Source organism: Quercus suber, unplaced genomic scaffold (genome assembly GCF_002906115.3).
Source record: "Quercus suber isolate HL8 unplaced genomic scaffold, Cork oak 2.0 scaffold_227, whole genome shotgun sequence".
Taxonomy (NCBI): Eukaryota; Viridiplantae; Streptophyta; class Magnoliopsida; order Fagales; family Fagaceae; genus Quercus; species Quercus suber.
The window spans coordinates 573,093-586,577 of NW_027069685.1; the positions used below are offsets into that span (position 1 = coordinate 573,093).

A 13,485-nucleotide genomic window follows, 5' to 3' on the forward strand; every position below is an offset into this window, starting at 1 on the left:
TTTTTTTTTATCTATTTAATGATATTGTTTATTTTCTTTTAAAGAGAATTATGGTTCTAACCTTCCCGTTATTGTTATAATTATTGAATTATAAAAAATGATATTATATTTGTGTAAGGCTAGAAATAAAAATATTTTAACATTTAGAAATTAAGAAAAATAGAATTATTATTTTCCTCATAATTTGTTAAAGTGAAAAGTTGTGATTAAAATAATTATCATTTTCATATAAACCCACAAATAACATCAGTCTTTATAAGCAAAAAATCATCGCAGAAAATACTTCAACAATTATGAAAAATTTGTATCAATAGATTTGTTATTTACATTTTCCATGTTATCACCTGTCTGACCTAGCGAGAAATTCCAGGTTTGGGCTTTGAAGATTTTTGGTCCATTAAATTTGAACTGGGCCTCAGTTCAATAATAATTTGCGACAGCTCAGACTAGTGAAAGAAAGAAACGAACAGTCCGAATCTATCTTGGTGTCAATTATCTCTTGTTTTTTTATTTCGTATTTTTACTGAACTCTTGTTTTTTAACCTGGACAACTTCTCACGTGAAACTTTAGAAGTTAGAACAACAGTGCCCTTTTCTCCAAAAAAAAAAAAAAAAAAGAACAACAGTGCCCTAAAGGCTTTTTATTTATTCATTTATTTTTTTATGTGTGTCTATTGCTCGGTAAGGATAAATTTATTTTGTTTAAAATTTTTTAAAAGACTGGTTTTTTTGGTAAAATTTGTGGTTTGGATTTTTTTTTTTTTTTAGCTATTGATAATTTTTGTTGGGTCTAATTTTTTTTTTTTTTTTTTTGGCTTGTATATTTTGTTTTAAGTTTTAGACTTATAATTTTTTTTAGGCCTTTAAAAGTAGAAAAATGTTAGAGTTACAAACTTTATTATAAATTACTGATGTCATTAGTAAGTAAAAAAAGTAATGTAAGTGATAGATCTAGATGCAAACTAATAAGAATTTACTATCTCAATAATTTGTAAAATATTGTAGAAAATTTTGTGGTTATATCATTACTCTTAAAAGAATTAAAGATATTGTTAAGAAGGCAAAGTGCAAATTTATAGAATAAAATTGCTAAAATTAATACCCATACATATACTAATATATATATATTTTTTTTAAAATTGGGGGCCATTACCCCCATAGTCCAAGCTTAGCTCCATCCCCGGAGCTATTTTATTTGCAAAGACAATTATGAATATAGTGTCTTGCGAGGTTGTTGTGGTTGGAAAGGCAGTAGCAAAGTCTATAAGGAGTTTCAAGCTTTTTTGTTTTTCCAATTCATCTAGTTTACACTATCCAGATTCTAGAAATGGATCTTATATTTGGAAGACCATTCAGGTGGGATGTGCCTATCTTAAAAGAGTAAAATCTAGGATTTTAGAATTTAGACGGTTAGAAATACTGAAATTAATAGTATTGTATTTCATAGTGAAAGAATATACATTAGTGTTTTTATATAGGAGACATATGTGTGTAGTATAAGTAAAAGTATCGTACAAGAATGTGTGTTATACAAGTAATTTAATTGGGCCTAAAGCCCACAACACTATACACGTTAGCAACCCCCCCCTTCTCAAACTCAAGGTGGATGTGAGACCAGCTTGAAGTTATCAACCAAATCACGAAGACGTCTTTTAGGATGTGACTTGGTGAAGATATTTGCAAGTTGATCTTTGGAGAATACTGAGAAGAGCTTGAGAGTACCATGAATAAGATGATAACGGATAAAATGATAATCAATCTCAATGTGTTTAGTTCGTTCATGGAAGACATTATTGTGAGTAATATAAATCGCACTCTGGTTGTCACAATAAAGAGGAGTAGCAGAGGATGTGGATACACCTAAGTCCTTAAGAAGCCATTGTAGCTAAAGGATCTTAGATGTGGTATCAGTAAGGGCTGATATTCTGCTTCAGTACTGGAGCGGGCCAGAAAAGTTTGTTTCTTACTTCGCCAATAAATCAAAGAAGAATCAAGGATATAGCAATAACCAGTAGTGGACCTGCGATCAGTGAGATCTCCTGCCCAATCAATATCAGAGAATGCACGGAGTACAAGAGGAGATGGAGCTGAGTAGAAAAGGCCATGGAAGAAAGTGCTCTTCAAGTATCAAAGAATGCACAGAACAGTAACATAGTGAGTCGATCGTGGAGCAGACAGATACTGGCTTACCTGATGAACAGCATAGGAAATGTCTGGGCAAGTAATTGTGAGATAAACTAGGCTGCCAACCAATCGTCTATAAAGAGAGGGATTAGATAGTGGTTTCCCCCCCCCTGGATGGTGTCAGATGCGCATTAAGTTTAACTAGAGTGTCAACAGTCTTGCTGTCAGTGAGTCCAGCTTAAGACAAAAGGTCAGAAGCATCTTGGCTTAAGTAATATAAAGACCATCTGTGGAATGAGTGATTTCAAGACCCAAGAAATAGCTGAGATGTCCAAGATCTTTCATCTTAAACTGTTGACTGAGAAAATCTTTGAGTTCTTGAATGCAACTGAGGTCATCACTAATTATGATCATATCATCCACATATAGGAGAAGTAAAATGGTGCCTTTATCAGTGCGAAAAAAAAAAAAAAGGAAGAATCATAAGGACTGGCAGTGTGACCCAAGCGAAAGATGGTGGAGCTGAACTTGGCAAACCAGGCTTGTGAAGCTTGTTTAAGGTCATATAGTGCATGTTGAAGGCGACAAAACTTGTTTAATTCAACAGAGAGACCAGGAGAAGGTTGCATATAAACTTCTTCACTCAAATCCCCATTAAGGAAGACATTTTTAACATACATCTGAAAAAGATTCCATTTACTAGCAGCAGTAATAGTTAAGAGGGCACGAACAGATGAGATATGAGCAACTGATGCAAATGTCTCTTCATAATCAATTCCATACCCCTGTGTAAAACCTTTTGCAACAAGGCGAGCCTTGTAGCGCTCAATGGACCCATTAGAGCGAGTCTTGATCTTATAGATCCACTTACGATCAACCACAGATTGTCTAGGAGGGAAAGTAACCAAATCCTAAGTATGGTTTTTGGTTAATGCATCAAGTTTCTCTTTTATTGCAATCTGCCATAAAGGGTCAGTGAAGGCCTCACGATAGGTGTAAGGCTTATGGAGTATAGCAAGGACAGTGAGGATCTTTAGGCGGAGCAGGAGTAGGAGACCCAGGCTCAAGGTGGGGTAGCTCGTCATCAACTTGTTCATCTTCGACCTATCTAGGAGAAGCATAAAAAATATCTGGAGGTTGGATAGAGAAGTCCAAAGGAGGATCAAGAATATTTGTAGAAGGAACAAGAGGCTCGTCTGGAAAGATTTCTAAAACAAAGGAGGTAGTCAGGGAAGAACAAAAGTAAGAGAGCTCAACAAACAAGTGGTGTTCCCAAAAGACAACATTACAGGAAACACAAAGATAATGAGAGGCAGGATCATAACACTGATACCCCTTTTGAGTTTCGCCATAACCAAGGAAACAACAAAGTCTAGATCAAGGCTTAAGTTTGTTGTGCTTATGAGGCTGAAGAAGAACGAAACAAGCATATTCGAAGGAGCAAATGTGATGATAATCAGGGGGTGACCCAAAAAGGCGCTCATACAAAGTTTGATTATGGATGACAGTGCTTGGAATGCGATTAATAGCATGAATAGCATGAAGAGCAATTTTACCCCCAAATGGAGCAGGAACTTTGGCAGAAAGAAGAAGAGCACGAATAGTGTTAAGAATATGACGAAGTTTTCGTTCGGCTCAACCATTTTGCTGAGAGGTACCTAGACAAGTTAGATGATGTACAGTGCCATAGGAATTTAACAGAGTTTGAAAAGCATATTGAGTATATTTAAGAACATTATCAGATCCAAAAGTTTTGATAGTTTGGAGAATTGTGTTTCAACCATTTTTGCAAAGTTACTGTATATTGGTAAAATTTTAGAATGAGATTTTAGAGAAAAGATCCAACTATAACGAGAATAATCATCAATAAAAACAACAAACTATTGAGATCCACCAATACTAGCAACAGAAGAAGGTCTCCAAACATCATAATGAGCTAACTCAAAAATACAAGTAGAGATAGATTCACTATTATTGAAAGGTAAAGCTAGCTGTTTTCCTAACTGGCATGAAGTACAATCAAAATTGTCTTTGGACATAGAACCTAACAAACCCTTAGAAGCTAACTGTTGTACCTGAGAAGATGGTGCATGACCAATATGAGAATGCCAAAGAGCAAGAGAAGGTAAGGAAGAAATCGCAGCAGCTGCAGCAGCAATAGAAATAGGAGCAATAGGTGGAAGATGAAGATTGTCCATGGGAAATATGCCCAACTCTAGGACAGGTCCCAAGCTCTTGCCCCATCCTCGGATCTTGTACAATACACCCAGAATTGTAAAAAATAAGGTGATATCCTAGTTCAGCTAATTGTCCTATAGAGCACAAATTATAGGATAGGTCAAGTACATGGAAGACCCTAGGAATAGAGATGTTGGAGGTCGAAATAAAATCTAGATTATTCCCATGCATGGTGGAACCATTAGCTATATGAATATTAAGAGAATGTGGTGCAGGGTCAAGTTTAGAGAGTAAGGATGAGTGAGGTGTTAAGTGATTGCTACATGCAGAATCAAAAAGCCAAGTTTGAGACTTTCCGGGTAAAACTGAGAGAGCAGTGGAAAGAGATGCATTACCAGCCATATGAACAGCCTGAGCTATGATGTCCTATAGTTCAGTGGGAGAGAGGTTGATAGTGGATCCAGAAGACTGGGACTCAACTGAAATGGAAGGCATTGGCGGAGTAGGCTCAATATTAGCAACAATAGCAGTAGATTTGTTGCGACAGTAACAAGTCTCAATAGTGTGGCTAGGACGCTTGCAATAGTTGTAGAACTTTTTATTGGTTTGCTTGCGACGATTGCTAGAGTCAGAGGAATCACCTAATTGCTATGGTTTCTTTATGGGTGGAGCAGAAAAAGTAATAGCCAAAATATTAAACTTATTTTGGGCTTGAAGGGTTGCAAGACGAGCTTCTTCTCTAATAAACTCATTTACAGCAGTATCAAGAGAGGGATGAGGGTTGCGATTAAGAAGCTGACCTCGGATGGGCTCAAAGTCCTTGTGAAGTGACATCAGGAATTCATAGAGATGAAATTCATCTCTAACGATAGCATATTGCTGAGTATCCTTTGAGCATGCCCAATTTGGATCAGAAAGGTCAATTTGGTCCTAAATGAAGCGAAGATGATCATAGTAGTCATTGATAGATTGCCCTAGTTCTTGCATGAGTTGATGCAATTCAACTACTAACTGATATTTCATGGATCCGTGAGTAGTGGAGTACCTTTTGGCCAACATATCCCGTGCTGATTTTGTATCATCAAAGTTGCCCAACAGATTGGAGATGAAGGAAAATAGAAGTACTCCGAATCCATGTGAGGATTATGTGGTTGTGACTATCCCATTTAATCATGCAATTGAGGAAGACAACATCTTTTTCACTTTCCCCCTTGATAGGAATAATGATTGCACTAGTACAATATTGCCAGAGCATGCGACCCTTAAGAAAACTGTGCATAGCTTGAGACCAAGATAAGTAATTCTTATTCCCCTCTAATATAGTATTGATGGGGCGAGAAAGAAAAATATCATTTTTTTTTTTCCATTTGGAGACACAATATGCAAAAATAAACTGAAAAAATGAAATCTATGCGAAAAATTGGGTAAGAAGAACCTGGACAGCAAAAGTCAATCCTAGAGAAAAGTCAACGGTCAAAGTCAACTCAGTCAATGGTCAGCGGAGATGACATTAGCAAGATGACGTGGCGCTAACGTCAATAGATGACTGGATACTGACGTAAGTTAGGGCTGACGTGGCATTGATGATGTCATAGGTGACGTTAGCCTAGAGCTGATGATGGCACGTGGGGCATGTGAGCTTCTACGCAGAAACTTTGGGCGGTGTGTGAGGGCGCGTGCGGCCGCTGATAGCTACAAGGTTTCCACCAATGTGTAGATCGATGCAAGATGATCTTAGTGATACCTGCTAGAGTAATATTCGTGGCAGTGATAACATGTGCAGTGGTCTGTGCGATGTAGGACTTTTCAATGGCAGCGGTTGTAGGTTTGGAACCCAAATACAACGACTAGAAGACGTCGGAGATTCAACGACAAGAGGCTGCGGCGACTGTTGTGATGGCGGAAGCGATGTTGAGAATGGAGTAAAACCAATAAAGACAAGACTGCTAAGAAAAGGTTAAAGCAATGACTCTAATACCATGTTAGAAATACTGAAACCAATAATATTGTATTTCATAGTGAGAGAATATACATGAGTGCCTTTATATAGGAGGCATATGTGTGCAGTGCAAGCAAGATTGTAGTATAAGAATGTGTGTTATATAAGTAATCTAGTTGGCCTAAAGACCACAACACTGTACATGTTAACAAAGACAATATATCTCTTCAAAGGAGGAAGTACTTTTATGAGCAAAATAGCGCAGACAAATATTCACAGAGTTTTTAGCATAAAGTGGCAATTAGCACTTAAGTTAGATTTAGAATCTAGCCTTCTAATCTGTAGATGGAGGCCTCATTTTGACACTTCTTTGACACCTTAAGTGCTTATCAACCTAGGAACCTCTTTGCTTCCAAATTGACACAACAATCTCTAGGACTAAGGACACGTGTTAGAAGCATGTTGAATTGGAGCTCACATTAGAATTCTCATATATAATTTGGTTAAATAATAAAAGTTAGTTAGGCTTGGTAAGTTCTAGCACATGCATAGATTAATTAGCACATGCATATTTGTTGGGAGTAGGGATGCTCACCGTTCAAGTCGGATTGGGTTTAGGGTGCACCTGCCACTTGACTTAACAACTTTGGGTGTTGAAGTTCCAAGCCTTTTTGCCAACCATAGATTATGTTGAAATTGATCCCCACATGCCTTGTAATTCCTTTGGTCGAGTTCATCAATGTTGCTTCTCTCATGGTGTACGTCGATGTCATTGTCATCACACTATGGAACTCAAGAGGTTTGACCAAGTTGTCACTAGTTCTTGTTGAGATCTCAATAGATTTTTAGAGATCTCCACTTGATTTGGTGGTGATTTCTCCGAATCTACGATGAACAATAACAAAACTTGAAGAAAGTAGCTTATGGTGAGGGAGGGGGAGAACAATGGGGTCTTTGGTCAGATCTAGTTTCTTAGGTCTTAGATAGTGAAACTTGTCACTTAGCATGCCAATATTAGGTGTTGAAGACACATACCAACTGCTGACCACCACACTACTCAGATTGAGCCAATTCCAATTTTGATGGCTCTGATGAAAAGGATGGATTTATTGAGTTTTGCTTGGACAACCCTATTTAGACTTTATTTATCACTGGTTAAATATACAATTATCCATCTTTAACATCTACTAGAAATGCCACCCAATAGGAGAGAGCCACATGTGGCCAAATAGAATTAGATGTTAAGTTGTATAAATAGAAAAGTGTTATCCCTCATTTGATATGAATATGATAAATAAACTTGTTTATCCTTAGACTATTGTAGTCTTGCTTGGAGGTCAAGATACCTTAGAAGTGATCTCATTTGGGAAAAAGTAACTGTCTCGAAGGGATTACAATCATTCCCCTCATCCAGCACTCACATTAATTCCATTCTCAAATCTATCTTTCATACAATTCCTACATACAATACAAAGCCCTAATTGCTTAACCATCAACCCTAGCTTTATCTAACATCAATCTGCATCTTTTTAATCATCAAGAACCATTAGAATAGAAACATGTACAAGCTCCTAAGCCCCTAAAAACCAATATACAACACGTCAATCCTCATTACCGATTTAGCTAACCAATGAACACTACCCTTAAGTGTATTTCTTCTATTTGGTACTTGAGTTTGATACCTGAAACTCCTATTATTTTTATTTTCCTTGATATGTTGATGCCTACCTCTATTGTTGGTAGAATTTTGATTCCTACAATATACTGAAGTCTTATATTGAATAATGATAAGAAGAATAAATAGTTAATATAACATAACTGAGCATATATCCATTGGGTTTAGGCTTTTTGGGTTAAAGTGTATCTTTGTATATTACATTAACTGTTCAAGAAAGTTTCCCAAAGTGTTTATTTCCCCAACAAGTGGTATTAGAGCCCATGGTGGTGTAGGGTAAAAGGTGGCAAGATTACTTGGAGCCCTTTCGCAAATGGAGCGGGGTTGGGTCCCTTTCACAGTTGGAGTGGGACAGTATATTATATCAAGCAAGCCCATAAAGCCCACACAAATGATCTTGGAAAAAAGGCCCAACAAATGAGTATTGTTGCCAATGATGCTAGACAACGGTGGGGTGTGAGATTCTCATGAAGGATAAAAGATGTGCAAGATTGACACGTGGAGGAGGTGCATAGATGATGCACTAGTGAAGGAAAAAGCCCATTAGGCAAGGGGGAGCGAGTAGGACTCTTTCATGGCTCATAGAGAGGTTTTGAAACCCATAGAGTGGCAGAAACTCACATGTGAAGGGGAGACTGTTAGGTATACATGAGTCCCATATTAAATAATGATGAGAGAAATGAGTAATCAATATAACATAATTGAACACGTATCTATTAGGTTTAGGCTTTTTGGGTTAGAGTGTGTCTTTATATATTATATTAATTATTTAAGGAAACTCTCCAAAGTCTTCATCTCCACGTCCTTAACATTTTTTTCATGTCAAGGTTTTTGAGTGATAATTTCCAAAGTCACATTGAGAAAATTTAAAAAGAAAAAAAAAAATATTGAGTAACGCTATTTGTTTTCTCCACTTTATAATAATGTGTAATTCACATATATTGATATGACTCATAGATACTCATAGTAATCGATTCTACAATGTTCTTTTCTCGGTTGAAATATATAAACTTATGTGACTTGACAATGTTTAAAGGGAAATTAAAGTTGGTATCCTGAGCTTCACATTTTGTAATAAGTACACCAAAAGCTACCGAAAGAGATTAGCATTATAGATATCTTTGTATCAATCATGGGATGTTTGAAAAAGATGGCCATATTGCTTAACAGTGCATTTGCATATCAATTATATATTGGTTATCAAATTGAAAGGTTATCGACAGATAAAGTTATATTGGTATATACTAGCTGTAATTTATTAGGACATTTTTTTTCTTTCAGGGCATAAATAATGACTCTTGGTTCTTCTATTTTTTGAATGAATACCTCTTTTTGGTTCCTTTCCTGGAAGACCACAATCTCTTTCATGCTAAGTTTTTATTTTTTCTGTGTGTGTGTGGTTCCTTAACTAATAAGCTCAGCAATCCCAGTGGTTCATTCCATACAACTGTATTATATGTGGGGTGGAGGGTTGCTAAATTGTACATACTCAGTCTAGCATAAAAGGTTTGGCCTCGCAAGTCGCAACCATAATTGGGATAAACAACTGAACTTGTAGCCATTAGATCACTTCCCATTCGATGATTTGTCAAGTGCTTTGTGGTATGAAATTAATTCTATCTAAACGTTGCTGCGTTAAGTTTTTCCACTTTGGGTCATATTCATTACTAAAAGCACTTATAGTCGGTAAGAGAATATACTGTGTGGTTCTTGCTTTTAGAGAGAAAACAAGCAATTTTCGCGTCTCATTATGCCAGCATGTAATCCACTAAATGCTGGATTGCATTATTATTTACTAAAGAAGAAAAGGCTGGTCAAAATATTGTTGACAGAACTCCCTTTTGAGCATTAGTTGATGGCCTTTCCAACCTCTAGTAGTTTGGGTGTCTTGGTGTTTGTTTAGGGTTATATTTTTATGTACCTAACATATCCTATAACAAAACATACATTACTTGAATTTGGGTAGTTCTAAGTGGATTTGAGAATATTATGAAGTATTTTGAAAAGATTTTACAAATGATAATATTAAAAACATGAAGATTGCACAAAGAAATAAGTGTGAAAAACTGAAAACTGGTGGCTCAGCACCTAGCTCAATACCTGCTTCTATCGAGAATTAATAAACCTTGATACCTCTCAATCTATCGAACTTCGCAGATCCTGAATTAATGAGCAAGTGGAAGATTCATGGATTGATCCAAGGAAGCAAGTATTGTAACACAATTCTGTTATTATTATTATTATTAAAGGTAATATTCCACCATTAAGCCATTTTCAAGAGCAGGCGCATGCAAGTAAGCAGCTAAACCAAATTTAATTTGATTTAAAATTGCACAACATGCTAAATGTTGATGACACGGGCTATTGTTTGAAAATATTTTTTTTAGTGAACTCTAGCAGCGTGACATGGGCTCTACCTATCTCTTATAAAAAAATATTTTTTGAATATTTGTTTGCATCCAATATCTTTGCATAAAATCAATAAGTAGTTTGGGTTTTTGTTTTTGTTTTGTTTTTTTTTTTTTTTTTCAGACGTTATTGATTTGTAATATATATTGGCTTGTTCAAGTGTTTCTAAGTACATATTTATGCATTGCAAATATAATACTTTTTTCTTACCAACAATCTATAAAAAAAAAAAAAAAGAAGACCAATAGTCAAAACTTTGAAATTTAGATAAGAGTATATAATATTATTATGTAATCATATATTTCTCGGTTGGGAATGTTAATTGGCATATCATTTGGGGCCAGGAATTATTTTGCTTTGAGTGGTTTATAAAATCCTTGTATTATGAGGATACAAAAAGTAAATAAAATTAATAACAATAATACAACATCAAGAAGAAACATCGTCTACAACTTTACATAAAGAATATGCCATTTTCATATTTAGACAAAACAGCTTTGTCAACAGGAAAAGAAAGTGGAATCTTTTAGTCTCCTTTTATCCCCTTTTAAACTTTGGTTTTTTCCGAGTAAGTGACCCATCACAAGTCTTTCAATCCTTCTTATAATCCTCCTTTTGGAGTGAGAAATAAAGCAAATCCAAGAGAAGAACAAAGGAAAGAGATAGAGGCAGAGGAAAGTGGCATCATTGGGAAAAAAAGAAGCAGAAAGAGCCAGAGTCTAAAAAAGCAAATCACTTGAGGAGAGGTCGAGAATTTGAGTGCTGTGTGCCGATAACTTTGACAAATATATAATTTATTTACCTGCATGAAAAGAGTAGCAGCCAAACAATCAAAAGTTAACACTTATTAACACTGATTTCTGCTTTTCCAGTTCTAACATTGAAATGAAATAAAGTATAGGAGGAAGATATTAAATTAAAGGCATAAAAGAAAGTGAAGAATTTAATTACCTGGTCCCTCTAACACCTTTCTTATGAATGTAAGGAAAATAATGAGTAGAGCCACTCCGGTTAATAATCCAATTATTATTGCGAATGTCTTCTCACCGTCACTAGTCGATTTATCTGCAAACAACCACAACCTATAAACAATGGAGTAATTCACTGACAAAACTTAGAAAATTCTTAGTTTTTTTCCCCCACATATTTAAATTTGTATGTTTCTTTATTAAAGAAAAATGCTGTACCCTTTTGGCCTTTTCCCAGATCCAATCAACATATACGGCTGAACATTTCAGAATATTCTATTACTCTAATACTGGAAAATCAAATAAAATTGAGTATACAATTAGACCGATTCAGTTTGGTAATATTTCAATTGCTACCCATAACCCAAATTAATCCAGGATTGGCCACAACAATGAACATGGCTAAAAATTCTTATATAAAAAAAAAAAAAAAAAAAAACATGGCTGAAAATTTCAGAATCTAATACTCTAATACTGGATAATCAAATTTGATTATACAAATAGACTAGTTCCAATTGCTACCCATAACACAGACTAACCAAGGATTGACCACAATATTTTCCACCCTTGATAAGCCATTTTTTGTAATACCTTACAAAATCATAGACATGTTGATTTGTTCATGACCGTGAGTGTCTTAAAGACACAAATTAAGGAATAATAGATGTTGTAACACACATTTAATTGTTGAAAAAGTAAAAATACAGTTGTCAATAATTCATTCGTTTATACAGTCATTGCCCCCATTGATTTACACATACAAATCCATCATGATTATCAGTAATTTTCCCAATATGTGTACAGATTGATTTTACTTCGCTCACACGGTGTCACATACTCACATTACAAGAAGAATTGAAACAGTGAACCAAATCAGTGGAAACATTTTTGTAGTAGAAGTAGTAAAATGGGCTAGCTTACCATGATGAGCCTTGGAGTAAATACTGTGTGCACTACCAGTCTGGTACCTTGCATAACACTTAGCCAAGAACATATCACCATAAACAGCCCCACCGCAATCGCTTTTTAACCGTCCGATGGCCTCAGACACGCAATCCTGACACTCACCCGAGCTCAAATCCCCAACACACTGTGCCACACCTTGTACCTCACCGGACCCACCAACCCTATATGGCCCTCCAGAGCTAGCCAAAGCACCCAACACCGCATCTCTACGGCTCATAGCATCATCATCATACCCAATCGACGGTCCACATTTCTTCAACACCACAGTCTTGTCCTCCACACCTAGAAACGTAGCATTATCGTACTTGACATAACACCCTTGAAGCTGTACGGCTCCACCGCAAGTTTGGGGGCACAAAACGCCGAATTGGGTGACCGAGCGAGCCACACAAGTTGCACAGTCAGGCATGGAAAGGTCACCACGGCATTGGTAAAGGCCGTAGAGTGTGTCTTGTGGGGTTGAGGCAGTGATGGTGTAGTTGTTGTAGGAACTGTAGGTGGCTGAGTTTACAAGAGAGGTGAGGAGGGAGTTGAGGTTGGATTCGTAGGGTGAGTTTTGTGTGTATTTTTGTTGAGTGCAGCCTCCGAAGACAAAGGTGTCTGTGTCGGAAGAGAGAGAAGGAATGGGGAGAGAAGTGAATGAGACAAGGAAGATGAAGAGTGATAGAAATGATGAGCTTGAGCTTCTTCTTCTTCTTCCCATGTTTGAACTTTGGAGTAGTTTCTCTTTAGATAGTAAGATAGAGATATAGAGAGAGTGCTTGATGGATGTGTTTATAACTACAATCAACTTGCCAGAAACTTCGAAGTGGGTTTAAAAAGTGAGTGTGTGTGGGTGTTTTTTTTTTTCTTCTTTTTTTTACGAGCTCTGGGTGGGGAACGCAATTCAATGGCTTTGTTGCTTTGTTACGTAATTAGCACTTTATGTAGAACTTAAAGCTATGATTAGTGAGTCCTTTTGATGGTTAATGATGGATTGATGCTGGTGTTCTTGGTATAATACAAAGTTCAATACATAAATTATAGATTACATTTAGAATACACTTTTGGCTTTTTTATGTTTAGAGTCCCTTTTATTTCGAGTCTTTCACATTTCAAAATTTTCATTTAAATTTTTCATGTTTGATTACACCTTCATATTAACCCTATTATCCATTTTATTTGTTAGTAATATGATCGAATGTGTTTTCCTGTTTACAATAATGAAAATTTTGTACTATTCAACA

At 36.1% G+C, this 13,485-nt stretch overlaps 1 protein-coding gene across 2 annotated transcripts; it reads right to left on the minus strand.

The window, feature by feature from the left end:
* Window positions 1–10,725: 10,725 nt before the first annotated feature.
* LOC112022841 (plasmodesmata-located protein 7-like) lies at window positions 10,726–13,154 on the minus strand. 2 transcript variants are annotated; one of them, XR_010631615.1, is made up of 3 exons: window positions 12,215–13,154; window positions 11,277–11,407; window positions 10,726–11,127 (listed from the first exon to the last, which is right to left on the minus strand). XR_010631615.1 is itself a non-coding variant. In XM_065780203.1 (3 exons), the coding sequence occupies exons 1-3, from the start codon at window positions 12,960–12,962 to the stop codon at window positions 11,120–11,122; spliced, it is 870 nt and encodes a 289-aa protein (XP_065636275.1). In that variant the 5' UTR covers window positions 12,963–13,150; the 3' UTR covers window positions 10,726–11,119. The 2 variants fall into 2 exon arrangements, 1 of the variants encoding a protein (XP_065636275.1); XM_065780203.1 differs by having other exon boundaries at window positions 11,277–11,390; window positions 12,215–13,150.
* Between the last annotated feature and the right edge of the window lie 331 nt (window positions 13,155–13,485).

What these genes read in the sequence shown, in the direction of transcription:
- LOC112022841 (XM_065780203.1), bottom strand. Translation starts at nt 12,962, where the DNA reads ATGGGAAGAAGAAGAAGAAGCTCAAGCTCATCATTTCTATCACTCTTC. An exon ending in TTACTCCAAGGCTCATCATG is followed by an intron (nt 11,391 to 12,214) that starts GTAAGCTAGCCC and finishes GGTTGTTTGCAG; the next exon opens with ATAAATCGACTAGTGACGGT.